Source organism: Gracilinanus agilis, chromosome 1 (genome assembly GCF_016433145.1).
Source record: "Gracilinanus agilis isolate LMUSP501 chromosome 1, AgileGrace, whole genome shotgun sequence".
Classification (NCBI taxonomy): Eukaryota; Metazoa; Chordata; class Mammalia; order Didelphimorphia; family Didelphidae; genus Gracilinanus; species Gracilinanus agilis.
The window spans coordinates 721,108,012-721,128,741 of NC_058130.1; the positions used below are offsets into that span (position 1 = coordinate 721,108,012).

The 20,730-nt window shown below is 42.6% G+C and overlaps 1 protein-coding gene and 1 pseudogene across 1 annotated transcript in view; both read left to right on the forward strand.

Annotated features, from left to right (window-relative positions):
- The first annotated feature begins 384 nt into the window (after nt 1-384).
- The window catches only part of CCDC105 (coiled-coil domain containing 105), a 50,020-nt gene continuing 29,674 nt past the window's right edge, over nt 385-20,730 (forward strand). Inside the window, exons 1-6 of the mRNA XM_044685315.1 lie at nt 385-954; nt 1,650-1,754; nt 8,141-8,339; nt 12,044-12,210; nt 13,428-13,523; nt 13,642-13,755. Of these exons, the coding sequence (XP_044541250.1) occupies nt 385-954; nt 1,650-1,754; nt 8,141-8,339; nt 12,044-12,210; nt 13,428-13,523; nt 13,642-13,755 (1,251 nt within the window). The remainder of the gene's footprint in view (nt 955-1,649; nt 1,755-8,140; nt 8,340-12,043; nt 12,211-13,427; nt 13,524-13,641; nt 13,756-20,730) is intronic.
- LOC123232574 lies at nt 4,260-4,973 on the forward strand (annotated as a pseudogene).

Below are 20,730 nucleotides of genomic sequence, written 5' to 3' on the forward strand. Positions count from 1 at the left end.
GAGAGAGAGAGAGAGAGAGAGAGAGAGAGAGAGAGAGAGAGAGAGAGAGACTGACTCCTTGGCAAGAAGGGCCACCTCTTCCTCTGAGACCAGAGCAAAGGAGGAGAAAATGGAAGGAGATGCAGGGATGAGGAAAGGGGTGTCTGCACTGTATGGAAACCAAAAAAATGACAAAAGGAGGTGGAAGTCTAGTGTAGTTATGGGAGGGATAAGAGGACAGAGGAAGTGTCCCCCTCCCCCACTTATGGAACCTCTTTCCTGAGTGGTAGCCCCAGTCACCATGGTGATGGCAGGACTGGACTGAATTCACTTATCTGAAGAAGGAACGAGTCTCTTGCCGTCCCCCTACTGTGGGGCCCCAGGTGGGGGGCGGCAACTAGGGCCATGCCTGTGCTCCTGCGTTCCCTGGAGCCGGAGTCCGAAGACCGGGTGGGCGCCCCAGAATGGCGACAAAATATTCGGAATAAAGTGAATGCTGCCCAGCAGCTGGCTGAGCGATGCAGCACCAAGGCAGTGTCCTTATGGCAGCCTCGCGAAAGCGCCTCATTCCCCAACATTTCCAACAAACAGTGTCGGAAAACTTACATGGCCCCCTGGCGTTTCCGTGTGGAGATGCTCAAGGGTGGCGGCACAGTGGAGCAGCCTCCCCCAGCGGATGGGGTCACCCTCTGGAAGGAGAAGCTTAAGCCCCCTGCGTGGAAGGCAAACGTCCCCCTGCCACTGAACAGGGATGCCAGGACCATACAGACTAATGAATATATCCAGAACTACGTGCGAGGTGTCAGGCTTTTGGCCGCTCGCCTGCGCCAGGCGGAGCAGGAGGTCAATGCGCTGCTCCAGACAGTCCTTCGGCAGAGAGAGATCATAGACCAAAGGCTCAGTGATATCCGAAAGTCTTTGCTCATCAATGAGCAGAGCAGGAAAATGCGGCGCTACCGGCCATCCTCAGAGCAGGTGAGATCCTCTTTTCCTCAAAGCTCCCTCCAAACCTGCCAGGCCAGTCCACACAACCAACCCTTCTAGGCACTCAAAGCCCCAAGATGGGCAAATAGTCCCTGGCTCCAAACTGCCTTGAAAGCCAATAGCCACTCTATCCCAACACCCAGAAGTCCAGGTCTCATAGTCCCCATCCTCCTCAAACTCTCCTCTCAAAAGCCCCTCCACTCGAGCTCCCAGGAGGACACAGTCCCTTCTAGAACAGCCTCCAGGATGTCAGCTTCCCCACCACCTCCACCTAACTCCCATGCCCAAGGCAGCAGCAGTGACCACTAGATAAAATAGTTCCTATCCCTCATCCCTGCCAAAGAAAAAATTCCCAGGACAGACGACCCTCCAGCCACAGCCTCCAGGAAATAAAAGTTTCCCCCAAAACACCCTTAGGACATCACATAACCCTGCCAGTCACCTACGGCCCCTTGGCAGTCAAAAATTCTTTTCTCCTCACAGCTCCAAATCCATGGATCCTTATCCCTCATATTCCCCAAATCAGATACCCCTTCACCCCACAGGAGCCCAAGGGTCTCCTTCCCCTAAACCCTCAAGCCGGGTACACCTTCCCAGGACAAGGCTCAGATCACCAGATTTCCATCCCGTCTGGTCCTTTCTCTCTCCATACAGGACAGACATCTCTTCCCTCCCTCTTTTTCTAGATCCCAGACAAAGTTGACTCTCTGGTTTTGTGGGAGAAAGAGGAGCTGCGGACCTTGAAAAGGAGAATGGAAAAGGACATGGAGGCCTCAGAGACCTTTCTCAGGGTAGGAGAATTAGAGGGTCCCTTCTTCTCTCCTCTTTCCTTTTTGGGATGAGGTTACTTTGGGCAACATACAAGGGAAATCTCCAAGGGAGAACAGTTCATTCGTTACTGCATTTTAAAAGTAGTGGAGTATGCTGAAAAGAGAATTCGCCCTCACATTTGAAACAAACAAACAAAACAGATTTGAGTTCTGCCTAAGAGACCTTGAGCAAGTAAGTGATTTCCTCTCTCCACGCCTCAGTTTTCCCACTCATAAAATAGGGATATTACTTGTCTCATTCAGGTGCTGCTGAACAGAGTTGGAAAATATCATGAAGCTGTGCTGCCTGGGTCCATTATAAATGTATGTTACATAATCACAATCACAGCAGCAAGGCCATCTTTTTACAAATGCCTAATTGGTTTGCTAGCCCACTCACCACAGTGCCTATTCCAAACCTTTTCATGCCTCCTGAAGTCTCCCGGCTTCCCCACCTCTGAGGACTTTACAGAATATTTCACCAAAAAATTGAGGCCATTTTTGGAGAGCTTCTCTTCTCATCTGATTTCATTCACTTTTCTCTCACTCTCTCCTCCTTCCTCCCTGTCTCACCTGATTAAGCAAGGAGGAAGACCACTCTGTCTTGTGAGTCAGGGGAGAAAAGTAGTCCTTCATACCAAGGCAAATAAACCCATCTCTCTACACACACTCTTTTTTTTTAACCTTATCTATTATCTTAGAATCAATACTGTGTATTGGTTCCAGTCAGAAGAGTGGTAAGGGCTAGGTAATGGGGGTTACGTAACTTGCCCAGGGTGGCTAGGAAATATCTGAGATCAAATTTGAACTCAGGACCTCCTGTCTCTAGGCTTGGCTCTCAGTTCACTGGAGCCACCTAGCTGCCTCCATCTACATGCACTCTTGATTTCTTCTCCTCTTATCTTCTCCAGCAGTTTGTTCCTTTTACCATCCCCACTCTCTCTCTAACCTCTAATCTTTCCTTTCTAACGTCTGCTGCCTAAAAACATACTCATGTCACCCCAACCCTGAAGAAAACCTTAGCTACTAAAGTTATTTTTCTAAAAAGGTCTGACTACATCACTCCCTTACTCAATAAACTGTAGTAGCTCCCTATTACCTCAGTCCATCATAAAATCCTCTGTTTGATATTTAAAATTAATTCTCCATACCTTTTGGGCCCTTTCCAGTCTTCTCCCACTTTACTCCCTTCAAGGTAGGATCTATAAAATCTAACTTCACTGGCATATTTACTGTTCCTCACAGTCGACACTCCCTTCTCCTGTCTCCGTCTTTGCACTGGCCGTACCTCATTCCTGGAATGCACTGCCCCTTCACCTCTACCTTTTAGTTTCCATGCTTTCTTGGAAAGATTCATTTCAGATTCATTTCAAATCTCACCTTCAGCAAGCAGCTTTTCTAGGGTCCACCCCAAAGCTCAGAGAGCCTTCTCTGAGACTATTATCCACTTGCCTTGTATCTACTGTGTGATACATACATCGTGATCTGCATGTGGCCACACTATCTTTCCCCTCCATTAGACTGAGCTTATTGAGAAGCAGTGACCACGTTTTTGCCTTTCCCTGGTGCCTAGTACAGCACATGGCACATAGTAGGCATTTCATAAGTAACTGTTGACTGGTTAACTTTGTGAGAATCAAATCAGATGTTCTATGTAAAGCTTTTTACAAAATAGAAGTGCCCTAGTCATCGGAGTGGCATTTATTGTACCCTGTTGAGCACAGAATGAGCAAGTTAAGGCATCATTTTTGCTCTTTTGTCGATCCAATCCAATAGCTATTTATTAAACACTTGCTTTATACTCTCACCACAAGGCATACAAGAACAGTTATTAGGCAGATGATCTCAAAGACTTTAAAATCTAATGTGGGAAAGCAATCACAGACTTTGAATTGGAAGAGATCCCAGAAGCCATGAAATCCATTATTAATAACCTGAACAAAGACATCTAGCCTCCCCAGGAAGACCTCCAGTGATACAGAAGCTCCCTTCTCCAGAAACACCACGTTCCACTCACAAATTTAAATTTTTGAATAATTTAGACCATATAAATTAGAGATTGTTCTAATTGTTGGGAAAGTTTTCCTTACAGCACACTTAAATCTGACTGCTGCTTCTGGGTAAAGCAAGTAGGTGGGTCCTTGGGAAGCAAGCAAAACAAAGCTATGTGACAGTTCTTCAAGTTTTTCATGAAGCAGCTAGGTGGCACAATGCCACAGTCCAGAGCACGGACCTGGAGTCCGGAATATTTGACTGGCCTCCGACACTTACTGTGTGGCCCTGGGCAAATTACTTAGCCTCTACTTGCCTCAGGTTCCTCATCTGTAAAATGGGGATAATAACAGCACCTACCTCCAAGGGTTATTGTAAGCTTCAAAAGAGATAAAAATTGTAAGCTCTATATAAATGTTAAATATTATTATTATTCAGACATTTGAAGAGAACTAGAATGTCTGTCCATTAAACATCCCCCAAGCCCCATGCAGCATGACTCCCTCTAGCACCTGGTTGCCCTCTTCTGGACAGAAGGATATTAACTCCAGTTCAATAGGTAATCTAGTAGAGGACCCACAAATCATTGCATTTGGAAGCCAGACCTTAGAAATCATCTAGTCCAGCGGTGGCAGACTAGAAAAGAAACAGATACTCAGGGGCCAAATAGATCATAAATTTGACACCTCAGGCTTGCTGGCTCCGGCCTCGACGCCCTATTCTCCTCGCTTGGGGGTCAGCGGGGGCCGGCGCTGCTGCTGCCACTCCCAGCGCGAGCAGCGGCTGAAAAAATGGTGGGCCGGCGTGTGCGGGGCTCTCTTCATTGGCTACCGTATTGACTTTGACCGCAAGAGACGGAGCGACCCTAACTTCAAGAACAGGCTCCGAGAACGAAGAAAGAAACAGAAGCTTGCTAAAGAGAGAGCTGGGCTTTCCGAGTTCCCTGACCTTAAAGATGCAGAAGCTGTTCAGAAGTTCTTCCTTGAAGAAATACAGCTTGGGGAGGAATGACTAGCCCAAGGGGAATACGAAAAGGGTGTTGACCACTTGACAAATGCAATTGCTGTCTGTGGGCAGCCACGGCAATTGTTGCAACTTTTACAGCAAACTCTTCCACCACCGGTGTTTCAGATGCTTCTGACTAAGCTGCCTACAATTAGCCAGAGAATTGTGAGTGTCCAGAGCTTGGCAGAAGATGAGCTGGAATGAGAAACGCGTCGACCTAATCAAATCCTAATAAAAAAAATTTTAATAATTCTTAGCCCAGAAGATGAGCAGCAATGGGGGGGAAAGGGCAAACATGTTACTTATGGGCTATGTATTACAAACTGAAAACCCACCAAAGTTAATTCTAACTTTGTGTAGGTAGGTTTGCTTGGATTTTATTTATATTAGTAAAAAGTGTATTGTGATTTAAAAAATTTCATTTTATAAATACACTATGAATTATCTAAATATCACTAATTTCATTTATTACTCAAATAGGCAGTTGTAATATACATGACACCCCTACATGTTAAAATCCCCAGTGCTCACTTTTTGACAAAGTTAAGGCAATAAAAAGAATTCTTCACTCTGTGTTACAGAGCTAAAGGGATTTGGTTTATCCTAGTAAATTTTGCAGTATATTAGAAAACTATTTTTTTTTAATTCACCAAAGCTAACAGGCTGGGAAGTCACTGGATAGAAAGTATTTCCCATTCATAAAGATAATCATGGATACATTTAGGAGATAGTTTACTTTTTGTGTATAAGGCAATAGCTATTAATCACCCAAAAAGAAAAACCCTTTAAAAGTTTAATTAAAACAAGCATAAGAGTCCTGGATATTTATTTTGCAATTCATTTAGTGGAAAGAGCACCGAACTAGTAACAATCAGGTAATTAATGTTCTAGTTCTGTTCTCCCATTAACATATACTGTGATTGATAGAGGATAAGTTACAGACTCCTTTATCACAAGAACCCCTGTGAAATGAGAGGTTTGTATTAAATAATCTCTGAACTCCTTTTCAGTTCTGTGATTATTTTCCTCATCATCAAAGCCACTTATAGTTATATATTTTCCAGTCACACATATTATTGCATATTCCAAACTGGTTCCCTTGGCCTTTTACCTGCTTATTTTTTCTTTTTTGTTTTAAAAATCAGTTATGAAGAAAAAAATTTCTGGTAATTGGCTATCTAAAAGTAAAGTCGATTATCTCGGGATATTGTGAATTTCCCCATCATGGGAAGTCTTTAAATTAGAGATCATGACCTTGGAATTCCATTTCAGGTATGAGTTGGATCGGATGATTTTAAAGGTGAAATATCTTCAACCCTATTACTGGATTCATTTTAGCATAAGTTTAACTTGCCCCTAACTCCTTCCTTGCACTTACTTCCACCGTTTTGGTTCATTTCTCCTCTACACTTCCAAATCTTTGGTTCATTTGTCTTGAACATCGAGACTACAGTATTTGACATCATAGATGAAAGCTTTTTCAGAGAAGGGATTGAGCTGATTATGGTCCTTTTCTACAGATAGGCAAACCAGTTTGAAAACTAGAGCCTTCTACTTGGTATATATTGGGATATTCTATACTGAACATTTCCCTAGGCCTTTTTGAACTGCACAGTGATTATTACCCCCACCCACAGTAATTTATTATGACCTGTTTATAAAAAATTTCTGTTTAAAAACAAATATGTTCTCTTAAGTAACATTGAAATTTTGGTTTCTGTAATCTATAGCTTTATTGATCCTTTAAGAAATGAGAACCTTAAAGTGATGGGGGACCAAAAGTGTGGGGGTGGAGAAAAGGCCATTCTGCCAAGGGAATAAAGTTTTTGTAGAGCTCTACAGATAATTAGGGTAAGAAGATTGCTTCTGAGAACTAAGACAAGGAAATCACAAAGCGCAAGCTTCTTTGGGAGAAATGAGGTATCACAGAAAATGTAGCGTGGAGCTGACCATTTAAACATTAAAGGGAAATAAGAAAAGTCATGGAGAAATTCTAAGTTACACAAAAATATTGCTGCTCTGTGGTTGTTGAGTTTGTCAGGAATTCCCTACAGTGGTAAAATCGGAGATCTGGAGGAAAAAAATTAACAACCACCCTATATGACAAGCCTTCTACACAATCAGTAAAAGGAAGGCAAGAGTGCAATAAAGTTGGATACAGGAAAGTAAAGGACTTATCCATGTTGTGACATCAAGGCTCAGTAAAGACAGTTTTTTTACATTTACTATTTCTAGTCCTAAAAGAAATAAAGATTAAATTGGGCCCCTGTTGTGAGAATTTTTTTAGTCAATTGACAGGGGAATATTTTCCTTATCTCTTAATTGTTCATTGAATAAAAATGCATTTTAAAGCAATTTATAATTGGATTTTGGAGGGGGTAGTTACAAATTTAATGCTGTTAAGTTACAGATGGCATCAGAAACAACATCTTTGGTGAAAAATAAATGATCTTGAAGCTAAAAAAAAATTGACACCTCTGGTTCTATTCCAACTGAATACCAGTCAAGGAAGCCAGTGAGCATCCTAACTGGCTCTGATTCAGAATTGTGGTCACATTCCCATTGCCATGACTCTAAGGATTATGAAATGCTTTTTCCACAATAGCTGCAAGGTAGGTATCCATATGCCCACCATATGGATGAGGAAAACTGAGGCAGGGAAATGATTTATTGGTCACAAAATCAGTGATAGGGCAGGTACTCAATTCATGTGACTCCAAGTCTATTACTCTTTGCCCTCCAAGATAAAGCTATCCCTTTAGCTGTTTTGCACTGGTCCCTCAGCAACCATATCCCTAGCCACCCTGGTCTTCTTCGGGGTCATGGCAGCAATAAGAGGGGCTTTCCCTCCCCCCTCATAAAAGCAGGGTCTTTTGGAACAGGGGGTGGATTTCATCAGTTTAGGAAACTCTTATTTAAGGGGCACCTTTGGCTAATGAAGATCATGAGACTTTAGCCTTGTTTAGTCTTGGACTTTGCTCAGTCACAAAGCCAGTAAGTATCAGAGGCAAGACTCGAACCCAGGTCTCACTAATTCCAAAGCTACCTCTATCCACCACCACCCCCTCCTGCCTCTTGGTGTCTTCTTGTACTAAACCTATCTCACTCTAGTGTGAGTGAGGTCCAGTGTGAGGTGATCTTCCCATCCTCCCAAAGAATGAGACCAAAGAAGGTGGCCAGGGAAGTGGAGGGAGAGTTTCTCATCTTCTCCTAGTCTGACTCTTCCCAGAAGCCCATGACTACCCCCCTTTTCCCATCCCACCTTCAGCATCTCCCTCTCTATCTACTGAAGACCCCCTATGACTTCTCCCTACTTGCTTTCATCTTTGCCCCAAAGACCTTTTTGACCTGCCCTCTACCCTCTCCTCCAGGCCCTGTCCAAATGCCGTGATGATCTGACATCTTGCTGTGAAGAGCGGCTCCAGGCGGTGGATCTCATGAACCACTGCTTCGATTCAGTGCTGGTGGAGGCTGGGCGCCAGTCCTGGATCGATATCAGCCGACTACATACTCCGAAGGTGCAGGGTACAGCCAGCCCACCAGTCGACCCTGTGGGGGTCAACCCCCCAGGTGCGTCCTGTTCTCCCCACAATCCCCATGGAATTGGGCAGACTTACACCCCTGGACCCCAGTCCATTCCCAGTAACCCTAAGCATCTAGTAACATGGTCAGTGGCCCTTTCATCATCTGAGAGGAAGCATGGCAGAGTGAAAGGAAGGCTTACCTTGGAGCCAGGGAAACTCGGATTCACATTCTACCTGACACTTCCTAGTGCTGTGACCCTGAGCCTCAGTTTCCTCATCAGCCAAATGAGAGGGTTGGGCCAGAAGGCCTCTGTGGTCTCTTTCAGCTCCAAACTGCTGATTCTATATTCCTATTCCTCCAATATCCTAACAGCCTTGTGGGCATCTACCCACCCACTAATACTTAAAAGCAAATGGGGAAACCATTACCCCAGGCAACTCTTCAACTGTCATGCGATATAGAGCTGCATCTGTGGAGGGAGTCTCCCAGGGAGAAATGTAAAAGTCTTAGACATGGGTTCAAGAAATCCACTTCAGATGTCAAAGACAGGGGGCTCATTGCTAAATGGCAATGTACTGTGGAAAAGACTCAAACTTGTAGTTACAGGACCTGACTTAAATCTTGGATCTTTTGCTTGCTACTTATAGAGTTTGAGCCAACTATTTCCTATTGTTGGGCCTCAGTTTTCTCATCTGTAAAATGAAAGGGTCGGACTGTATGGCCTCTGAGGCCCCTTCTAGCTCTCCATCTTTGATTCTATGCTACTATGACTTGGCAAGTACAAGATGGAGAGATGCAACTAGAGAACATATGGGCTGAAAAACATCTGAGAGCTTTGTTGACCTCAAGTTCAGTGTGAATCAACAGTGTGATATGGCAGCCAAGAAAGACACTGTCTTAAGAGAGGTACAGCTTCCTGGGATAAAGGGGCAACAGATAATTCTGCTGTTACTGGTATCAAACTGAAAAAATACAGAACCACCAAAGCAGTGACAAAAGAACATTGTTTTTAATCAGGACAAGGGAGATAATTATGACCACCACACAGCATCATACAACAGAGCCACTCAGATCCAAAGACTCACCCTGTCTTTATGGGGCAAAACACCACAAATGGGAATTTCCATCAATCTAAAGAATTTAGGGTTATAATTATATGTTGGGGAATATATTAAAGCAAAGACAATTGACTGGTTACATCAAGACTTGGAAAAGAGGTTGTAACCCAAGGCTAGAGTACCTGGGAAAAGTCTAAAAGCAATAAAAGAAACCAAGAAGGGAAGAGTACTTAAGACTTGACTACATCCACCACTCCTATGCAGGGTGCTCAATGAGAGCTTGAAGGCCATTGTTTAGTCTGGGACAATGTTTCTGGGGTTTCTTGAAGGCAAGTTCTCCCATGGGACAAGGGTAAATTTGGGGTTTCATAAAACAAGGCTGTCACTGATAAGATCACAGCTGAACTATGCATTTAGTTCAAGGAACCAGAGTTTTAGGAAGGATCTTAAAAAGCTGAGAAGTGGGGGAAGCTGGGTAACTCAGTAAATTGAGAGCCAGGCCCAGAGATGGAAGGTCCTAGGTTCAAATCTGGCCTCAGATACTTCCTAGCTGTGTGACCCTGGGCAAGTCATTTAATCCACATTTCCTAACCCTTACCTCTCTTCTGCCTTAGAACCAATATACAGTACTGATTCTAAGATGGAAGGTAAGATTTTTAAAAAGAAAATAAAAAAGGCTGAGAAGTGGAGGCAGGTGGGTAGCTCAGTGGAATGAGAGCCAGACCCAGAGATGGAAGGTCCTGGGTTCAAATCTGGCCTCAGACACTTCCTAGCTGTGTGACCTTGGGCAAGTCATTTAATCCCCATTGCTTAGCCCTTACCTCTATTCTGCCTTAGAACCAATACAAAGTACTCAATTCTAAGATGGAAGGTAAGATTTTTAAAAAGAAAAGAAAAGGAAAAAAGCTGAGAAGTGTCCAGAGAAGGTGCAGAATGGTGAATGGTCTCAAGTCCATCTCATAAACAAGGCATTCCATCTTTCAGCTCTTTTTCTCTGGCTACCTCCATGCCTAGAAAGTTCTATCTCCCCTGCTCTACCCACTGACTTCCTTGAAGTCTCAACTAAAATCCCACCATCTATAGAAAGGAATCCTTTCCCAGCCCTTCTTGATTCTATGTCTTCCCTCTATTAGTTATTTCCTATTTATCCTATATAGAGCTTGCTCTGTGTATATTTGTTTGCTTATACTGTTTTCCCCATTCGATTATAAGCTTCCTGTGGGCAGGGACCGTTTTTTTGTCTCTTTTTGTACACACACACCCCCCCCCGAATTTAGAAGAGTGCTCGGCACACAGTAGCTGCTTAATAAAAGTTAACTTATTGATTGAGTGAAGGAAATAAGAAGTTAGCCTAGAGAGGAGAAGGCTGGGGTGGAAGAAGAAGGGGGAAGATAATAACCTCCTTCGAGAATTTTAAATGTTGCCATGTGGAGGTGAGATTAAACTTATTCAAAGTGGCATGTAGGAAAGAGTGTCAGACTTGGAAATAGGATGACCCGAATTAGAATACCGCCTCAAACACTTAGCTGGGTGACCCTGGGCAAAGTCACTTAACCTCTGTTTGTTTCCTTCACTTTCCCCAGCTGTAAAATGGGGATAATAATAGCACCTACCTACCAAGGCAGTTGTAGGAATAAAAATGAGATAATATTTGTAAAAAATTTAGTTCTGTGTCTGGCTACATAAATGCTATCTATTACTACTAAGTAATATTATTTAACCTCGATCTTGCCTCATTTTCCTCATCTTTAAAATGAGGGTAACAATATCATCTACCTCTCAGAGTTGCTGTGAGAATCAAAAGAGATAGCATATGCAAAGTACTTTGCAAACCTTAAAAGTACTGTATAAAGTATAAAATTAGTTATTGCTATTCTTATTGTTTTTATTGTTGCCGTTATTGTTACTATGCTTCAAAGGGCAGAATTAGGCACAATGGGCAAAAGTTACAAAGAGAAACTGAGGCATGAGGTAAGGAGAAGCTACCTAAAGATTACAACTATACAAAAATGGACCGGATTCAGGACATAGTGGAGTCCCCCTCTTCAGGTAAAGGCTGAGGCACCGTTTGGGTTGTCAAGGAGATACTTTTTCAGGGATGGGTTGGTCTAAAGAGTCACTGAGGTCCCTTCTAATAGAAACTCTTTGATTCAGGGACCCCCTCATTAACCCTATGAACCTCTTCCCCACCCTTGCCCAAGAACCACATGTACATATTAGCAGCACTCCTGATCCCTTTAGAAGTATCTACTATCCCCACTAATGTCCTCAGGGGGGTTGAATTTTCTGTCTCCTCCCTCAATAATCTGTCCCCTGGCCCCACTGAACTCTTCTGGCATCCTATCTAGCAATCATAAACAACCCTCATTTCTATAGCACAGAAAATTTACATCTTTTCCTGGCCACAACCTTGTGGCCTAGCAGCAAGTATTATTTCCCACCCCTTTCAAAGATTAGGAAACCAAGGACTTAAGTGACTTGTCCAAAGTCATGCAGCCTTTAAAAATCAGTAGAAATTTGGGGGTGCTGATTCTGGATGTGAAGAGAGACCGACAGAAAAAAAACAAAGAACACGAGAGGGACACAGACAAGCCTCCATGGACATAAACAGAGTGATGATGGGGCAGAAAGTGGTGGAAACTCAATTGTCTTGGAAAAGTCTTCCAACAGGCACTACTTCTGTCCCCTCAGAATGTGAATTGGCCCTGAATGATGCCAAACGACTAATTAGTGATGGAAAAACGATGCTGGCAAACTTCGTAAAGAGCCAGAATCATGCCCACATCTGGCAAATGCACATCAACAAGACTGTGGGAAATACTCTGAACCGAAAGATGCAAGAAACCACACAACTCAACGTGAGTTGGGCTAGGGGTCGAGACCATGCACAGAGCTGGCTGTGGGGCTTTTGGGGGGGGCAAAAGTTGGATGGGGATTATGAAAGAGGGAAACTTATTAAGTACTTAACTATTCTACACACCACGCTAAGAACCAAAGATACTGATACGAGCAAAAAAGAGCCACTGCTCTATTCTGGTGGGGGAAGAAAATGTGCAAAAGGGAGCTGAGAGTGGGGATGGGTGGAGAAGAAACCCAGGACACATTCTTAAAGTCTGGAAGCCAGGAATGGGCAGGAGAATGAAGCCTGGCCTGGGTGCTGCCACAAAATGGAGACTCAATAGATTATCATGTGAAGAATTAGTTGGTGGGGTATTTGGGGTTTAGTAGTGAGTCTATGTAGATATGTTTGGATGGATGGGTGAAAGCCATATATAAGGCTCAGTGGAAGCTATGTTTGGGACTGATTTGAGGGAACAGATCATTTGGAGGCTGGTTGAGGGTCACAGGTGGAGTTGATTAAGGCTATACATGGAGTTAAATGGGGATGACATATGAAAAGTTGATTTGGGGGTAGCTGGAGGTCTAGTAGAAGAGTGCATGATTGCATGAAAGCACTAGTATAACCTATTAGTCTGATATAGGTTATACTAGTGCTTCCACCTCAGGGAAGTAGGGAAGGGGAGAATCTGGATGGCAAAATGTCAGAAAACAATTGTCAAAAATCATTTCTACATGTAATTTAAAAAAACTTTTAAATTAAAAAAGTAAATGTAGAATTATTTGAACAAATGGTAGAGGCACCATACATGGAATTCATGTGTAAAGTTGATTTGAGGGGCATTTCGCTGCTAATTGGGGGCACTGTGGAGTTGTCCAGGGCCTTATGTGCAATTGGTCTGGAGGATAGTTAAGGATTGTGTCTGAAATGAGTTTAAAGACAGTGGGGAGCAGGTGGAAATAGTTGATACCATACATGGAACATGGAAGGGATAGTGCCTACCTCTGTATACTAACCTGGTTGTGATAGGATCACAAGATCATAGATTTAGAGTTGGAAGGACCTTAGAGGTCATTGAGGGCAATGCCTTCATTTTGTTGGTGAAAAAATAGATACAAAGGGGTTAAATGACTTACCTAAGGTTACACAACTAGCATATGAAGACATATTTAAATCCAAGAATCAGTGATTCCAAGTGCAGCATCCTATCCACTGTGCAACACTGTCTTCCCTTAGGATAGGCTGAAAATAATGTCTGGGCTCCTTCGAGGGACCATCCATCGATGCAACAAGTTCAAGCACGAAATGGCTATCACCCAGGGACTCAATAAGGTAGGAAAAGACCGTCCTTGAGGGTAGGCATGAAGGGAGGTCAGGGAAAGACAGAGGTATATATGATGGAGGGAGAGAGGGGTTCTTAATCCTTAATAACTCTCTATTTCATCCCCAGGGTCCTTTGTGCCACACTCACCTTTCAGCCAGAGAGAAACTGGATAGACCCATGGTCCGTGTATTCCAGAGACATGTTGGCACCCAGCTTCCAGAAGCCAGTCGCCTATCTATGGTACTACCTCAACCTCCTATCTGCAGAACCTGCCCTTCTTTCTCCTCTGCTCCAACTCCTTCCTCTCTCATCAACTTTCCTTTCCCTCTGTACAGCCCCTTTCTTCTCTCTCCTCTCCAAACTCTTCTTCAATCAATCAATCTAAAAACATTTATTAACTACTTTCTGTGTGAAGGGCTCTACAGCAGGTGCTAGGAGTGGTGCAAAGTTTAGATGAGGCACTTGCCCTTACATATAATTCAAATATATATCCTGAGGTTAAGTGCATCGGACAAGTGGAAACACTTGTGAGGTCTAAGGAAGGAAAGCCACTAACAGCAGGAGGCTTTTTGGAGAAGATGATGCCACATTTGAGGTGAGTTTTGAAAGACAGGTAGGAATATGACAGGAAGAGCGAGAGCACTATAGGTATGGGGAAGCACCTCAATGATAGAAGACTGGAGGCACAGGTAGATATGTTCATGGAGCAGAAAAATGTTTAGTCTGGCTGGAACATAGAAGATGTGGGAAATAGTCATGAGCTAAGGTTGGAACAATAGGATGATGCAATAGGCTATAGAGGATTTTTAGAGGTCCCATCAGAGGAATTCAAACTTTACTCAGTAGGCAAGAGAATGGCTTCAGATACTTCCTGACTGTGACCCTGGACAAGTCACTTAACCCCCATTGCCTAGCCCTTACTGATCTTCTGCCTTGGAACCAATGCTCAGTATTGATTCTGAGATAGAAGGTAAGAGTTTAGAAAAAAGAAGTAGGCAATAGAGAGCCACTGAAGATTTTTGAGCAAAGGAGTGGCATGGCCAGATGTAGTAAGAAGATGTAGTAAGAAGAATGATTCTTCTAACATTATAAAGGATAAATTTTTGGCATTGTCAACATTCAGCCAGATCAGACTTTTCTTGGCAAAGATACTGGACTGATTTGCCATTTTCTTCTCCAGTGTGTCCCCATTTTAGAGATAAGGAATTAAGATAGATAAGGGTTAAGTGACTTGCCCTGAGTGAATAAGCATCTAATAAAGCTAGTTTTGACCTCAGATCCTTTTAACTCCAGGCTTGGTGCTCTATCCAACACACCAGCTAACTAACACTAGAATGAGGATGGATAGGAAAGGAAAATTATATGTGTGTGTGTGTGTGTGTGTGTGTGTGTGTGTATATATATATATATATATATATATATATATATATATATATTTCCAAATTTATCTCTCCTTAACAATGTCATTACTTATAACAAAAGATATGGGAAAGTCTATAAGGATATTGCAAAAATCCAGGCAATTATAAATAATCACATGAAAAAGTGTTCTAAATCCCTCCTGATTGGAGAAATGCAATTTAAACAACTCTAAGGTACCACCTCATACCTAGCAAATTGGCCAATATGGTAAAGGAAGATAATAAATGTTAGAAGGGGTGTGGCAGAATTGGGACATTGATGCATTGCTGGTGGAGTTGTGAATCGATACAAACATTCTGGAAGGCAATTTGGAATTATGCTCAAAGGGCTTTAAAGGATTGCCTGCCCACACCCAGCTATACCACTATTGGGTTTGTACCCCAAAGAGAGAAAAAAAATTTTTTACAAAAATATTTATAGCTGCACTTTTGGTGGTGGCAAAAAATTGGAAAATGAGGGGATACCCTTCAATTGGGAAATGGCTGAACAAATCGTGGTATATGCTGATGATGGAATACTATTATGCTAAAAGGAATAATGAACTGTTCGATTTCTATATGAACTGGAAAGACTTCCATGAACTGATGCAGAGTGATGAGCAGAACCAGGAGAACATTGTGCACAGAAACTGAAATGTTGTGGAATGATCAAATGTGATAGACTTTGCTACTAGTAGCAATGCAATGATACAGGACAATCCTGAGGGACTTATGAGAAAGAATGCTATTCACATTAAGAGAAAGAACTGTGGGAGCAGAAACACAAAAGAAAAATATATGATTTATCACTCAGTTATATGAGTATATGATTTGGTGTTGTGGTTTTTAAAAGATTATTACAAATATGAATAATATGGAAATGGGTTTTGAGTAATAAGACATGTATAACCCAGTGGAATTGCTCGGCAGCTCTGGGAGGGGGGAGGGAAGAGGGGAGGGAGAGAACATGAATCATGTAACCATGGAAAAAGTCTAAAAAATAAAAATTAAATTAAAAAAAATTTAAGTCCAGGCGAGTAGAAATGAAAGCCTATTCTAAAATGATAGTAGTGAAACTAGAGAGAGGATAATCTTTGGAGAGATATGATGGAGATGGAATTGAGACTTCATCATGAACTAGGTATAAGAGGTGGGAGAAGGAGTAGGGTTAAAGGTATAGGATTCTAGACCTTTGATTCAGGCTAGAAGGGACTTTTCAAGACCATTTAGTCCAACTACCTTACTTAATAATTGATATTAAGTGACTTGGCCAAGGTCACTCAGTAGTAAGTAGGATATAGAGCTGGGATCTCTCTGTACATAAGTAATGATGAACTAACTCACTGTTTTTTTTTTTGTTTTGTTTTGTTTTTTTATCCTGGGACTCCATTCTAGGAGCATAGGGCCACAACCAGTAGGCAATGGGACACACAGTCGCTCAGGGTCACCCAGCTGGGAAGTGTCTGAGCCCGGACTTGAACCTAGGACCTTTCGTCTCTAGGCCTGGCTCTCAATCCACTGAGCTAGCCCAGCTGCCCCTACTTTAGGTTGCAGTTTCTTTAGCAGATGTAGTTTTTACAGGGTGGGGTTGCTAGCCCCACGCCCAACCCTCCTCCTTTTTTTCATCCGGGCTAGGGACCGTCCTTGGCCCAGGAGTGGTAAGGGTGGGCAGTAGGGGTCAAGTGACTTGCCCAAGGTCACACAGCTGGAAGTGTCCAAGGCCGGACTTGAACCTAGGACCTCCAGTCTCTAGGCCTGGCTCTCAATCCACTGAGCCACTCAGCTGCCCAACTCACTGTACTGCCTGCATAACTACATATCAAAATCCAGGCCATAATGTACTCTTCTGCCACTTAGTTTTTCTTGCATAGATGGTTAGATCAATTTCTTTAAGACAGCCATGGGTGTCACCAAGGAAACTCCATAATAATCTAGAATTTTGTGCTGTTATTACAACATCATCTAAAAACAAACATCTGGAAGAACTCATCATCTACAAGGAAGCCTTATTCCATTTGGAATCAGCATAGGACATCCTTAGGTGGTGAACACTTTTGGTAAACACGTCTTTCTTTTATGTCTCAATACTGATAATAGTAATAATAATGGCTAGCATTACTATAGTGCTTTAAAGTATGCAGTGTGTTTTTTATAAATATCTCAGGGGGCAGCAAGGTGGCTCAGTGGATTGAGAGCCAGGCCTAGAGATGGGAGGTCCCAGATTCAAATCAGACCTCTGACATTTCCTAGCTGGGTGTCCCTGGGCAAGTCACTTGACCCCCATTGCCTAGCCCTTACCACTCTTCTACCTTAGAATCAATACACAGCATTGATTCTAAGACAGAGGGGTAAGAATTTTTTTTAATTTATCTCATTTGATCCTCATAACAACTCTAAGAGATAGGTACTATTAACCCCATTTTACAGATGAGGAAACTTGAGACAGGAAAAAGTTAAGTAACTTGTTCAAGGTTACTTGTCTAGTTTCTAAGGCTAGATTTTAGCACAGGTCTTCCTGACTCCAAGTCTAACATCCAAGTCTAACCACTTAGCTACCTCTAACTTTAACAGCTTAGAAGGCTGCTGAAGTTATCTCTGTGGGTGTTTTTAGCAAAGAAACCGGTATGATCATAAGCAGTTTCAAGGGAGAATTCATGAACTCCTTGAGGGCAGGGACTGTCTTTTGCCACCTTTTGTATTCCCAGTACTTAGCACCATGCCTGGAACATCACAGGCCCTTAATTAAAGTTTACTGACTGACAAAATTGTTAGAAGAGAGCCTGTTGAGTCTGTACTTTGCTCTATTCAGTGCTTTTTTATATAATCACCAACTAAGTTATGCATGGTGAGATATTTTTTTTAATTCTGTGTCTCAATAAATTTTAAGAGCATTAGATGGGATTGGCAATGAAAAATCATCCAAGCAAGCATGCCTTGTTCCCTTCTCATATTTTCATCAGGGATACCCTCCATGTAGGCATACACACTATCCTCAGGAAGGAATGTATTGAGATGAGAAAGTATGCATTTGGGTCAGTAGTTGCTGAGATAAGGGGAAGCAAGCTTTGCATGGTACGTGCAAAGATTAGATTTAGCGTCAGGGGACATTGAATTCCTTTTCAGCCCTGCTGAAACTTCTTGAAACTGTTTTCTCCAAAATTACTAGAGATCTCTTAATTGTCAAATATGGTGAACTTTTCTCAGTCCTCATCTTTCATGATCTTCTTAGAGTCTTTAACACTATCCATCACTCTCTTCTCCTTGCTAACACTCTTCTCTCCTCTTCAGGTTTTCCCTCTCCTGGTTCTCCTCTCACCTATCTGCTTCTTCCCGGTCTCTAGCTGACACATCTTTATCCAGGTCACTCCCACCAACCTTGGGTGTTCCTCAAGGCTCTGCTGGGGGCCTTCCCCCTCTAGGTTATTTTGCTTGGTGACTTCATCAGTTCCCTCTATGCTGATGATTCTCAAGTCTACTTATTCAGCCCTAATCTCTCCCCTGACTTGCAGTCTCCTATATCCAACTGCCTATTGGACATCTCAAAACTAGATTCCTGTAAATATTTTTAACTCAACAGATCCAAAACTGACCTCATTATCTTTCCAAAGAGAACTTTCTTCTCTTCCAAAAGTCTCTGTTTCCACTGAGGGCACCACCATCCTCCCAGTTACAGAGGCTCACCATTGTTGATTCATCCCTCATATCTAATTACTTGCCAAGTTCTGCTGTTTCTACTTACATAACATCTCTTGTATAAGCTTCCTTCTCTTCTCTGACACCATCATCACCCTGGTGCAGGCTCTCATCACCTCATCCCTGAATAATTGCAGTAGCCTGCTGGTTGGTCTCTCTACCTCGCCTCTTCCCATTCCAACTCATCTTCCACTAAGCTGTCAAATTAATCTTCAAGCTCAGGTCTAACCATTTCACGCACACTCTTATCAGTCAACTCTAGTGGCTCCCTATTGCCTCCAGGATCAAATATAAAATCAGCTGTTTGGCTTTCAAAGTTCTTCATAATTTGGCCTCTTCCTACCTTTCCAGTCTTCTTTCCCCTTCCACCATGTATTTCTGCCATCCATTGACACTGGCTTCACTGTTTCTTGCACAAGATTCTCCATTTCCATGCATTTTTCCTGGCTATCTTCCATACCTGGAATTATCTCCCTCCTCATCTCCATTTCCTGGCTTCCTTGGCTTCCTTCAAGCCTCATCTAAAATCCTACCTTCTACAAAAAGCCTTTCCCAATTCCCTTTCATGTTAGTGCCTTTTCTATTTTTATTATCACCAATTATCCTCTACATATTACTTACATATATAGTTGTTTAAATATTGTCTCTCCCAGTAGACTGTGAACTACTTGAGAAGAGGAATTTTGTCTTTTGCCTTTCTTTGTACCTCTAGCACTCAGCACTATGCTTGGCATACACTAGGTGCTTATTAACTGCTTTTTTGACTGACAGAAATTATTTCATATTAGTTAAGCTTCTCTATGAAATAATCATCAGAATCAGAACTGATCTCATTACTTTTATCTATTTCTTTTTTTCAGTAAACAACTTCTCTGACCTTCATAGTGTTGGAGATATCGTAACTGTGTGTATTGTAATTGCTCCTTTCACCAAAAGGATCAAATGCAAAATCCTCTATTTGGCATTCAAAGCCCTTCATAACCTGTCTCTCTTGCACATACTTTCACAGTCTTCTTAGGGTCTTATTGGCCTCCTTGTTCTTGCATGAACAAAACGTCGCATCCCTCAGCTCTGGTCATTTTCTCCTGCTATCTCCCCATGCCTGGGAAAGCTCTCCCTACTCATCTCTACTTCCTAGTTTCCATGGCTTTCTTCCTCGCCCCAACTAAAATCTCATCTTCTATAGGAAACGTTTCCAAATCTCTCTTCATTCTAGCGCTTTCCTTCTATTAATTATCTCTGATCTATCCTGTATATAGCTTGTTTATACATTTTTCTTTTGTTTTCGCCTCCAAGATCATGAACTCTTTGAGGCCAGGAACTCTTTTTTGCCCTAATGCTTAACACAACGCCTGGCACATAGTAGGTGCTTAATAATGCTTATTCACTGACTGATTAATAGGAGTCTGGCACAGGCATAGAACCCATCATGTGGCTCAGTTGACATCCCTCCACATGGAGGGAACTAGAGAGCTCCTTCTTAGACAATTTTGATGACATTTAAGAAGAGTGCCTTGGAGAAGAGACTAGACCAGACATGCTGTAATTGGTTCGGATTGCCTCTGGTTGCCTTTTTTTTTTTATTTTAAACCCTTAACTTCTGTGTATTGACTTATAGGTGGAAGAGTGGTAAAGGTAGGCAATGGGGGTCAAGTGACTTGCCCAGGGTCACACAGCTGGGAAGTGTCTGAGGCAGGATTTGAACCTAGGACCTCCCGTCTCTAGGCCTGGCTCTCAATCCACTGAGCTACCCAGCTGCCCCCTGGTTGCCTTTTTTGATTGACACTGAAGTCAGAACTGTTAGTGTCTTCAAAAGCTTAGGACAGGTCTCTGACTCTTTGTCTTAACTTCACATTTTTGTTGATATGACAGCATGTAGTGTAGAGACCATGCCACGAGGGGAATGTCCATCTTAGGACATGCAGCCCTGGAGAAATGGGGAATTCTTGACCTTTTCATTTTTTTCCCATTCTAAACAAAGGAAATTGATACTCCAACTCTGGCTGAGTAAAAGCCAAAGAAATCTGACAGTTAGCCCTGGGTGGATCTGGCAGCCATCACAACACTAATGCCCTGAGAAGCAAAGAATGGTCCTTGCCTTTCAGGAGCGACCTTTGGAACA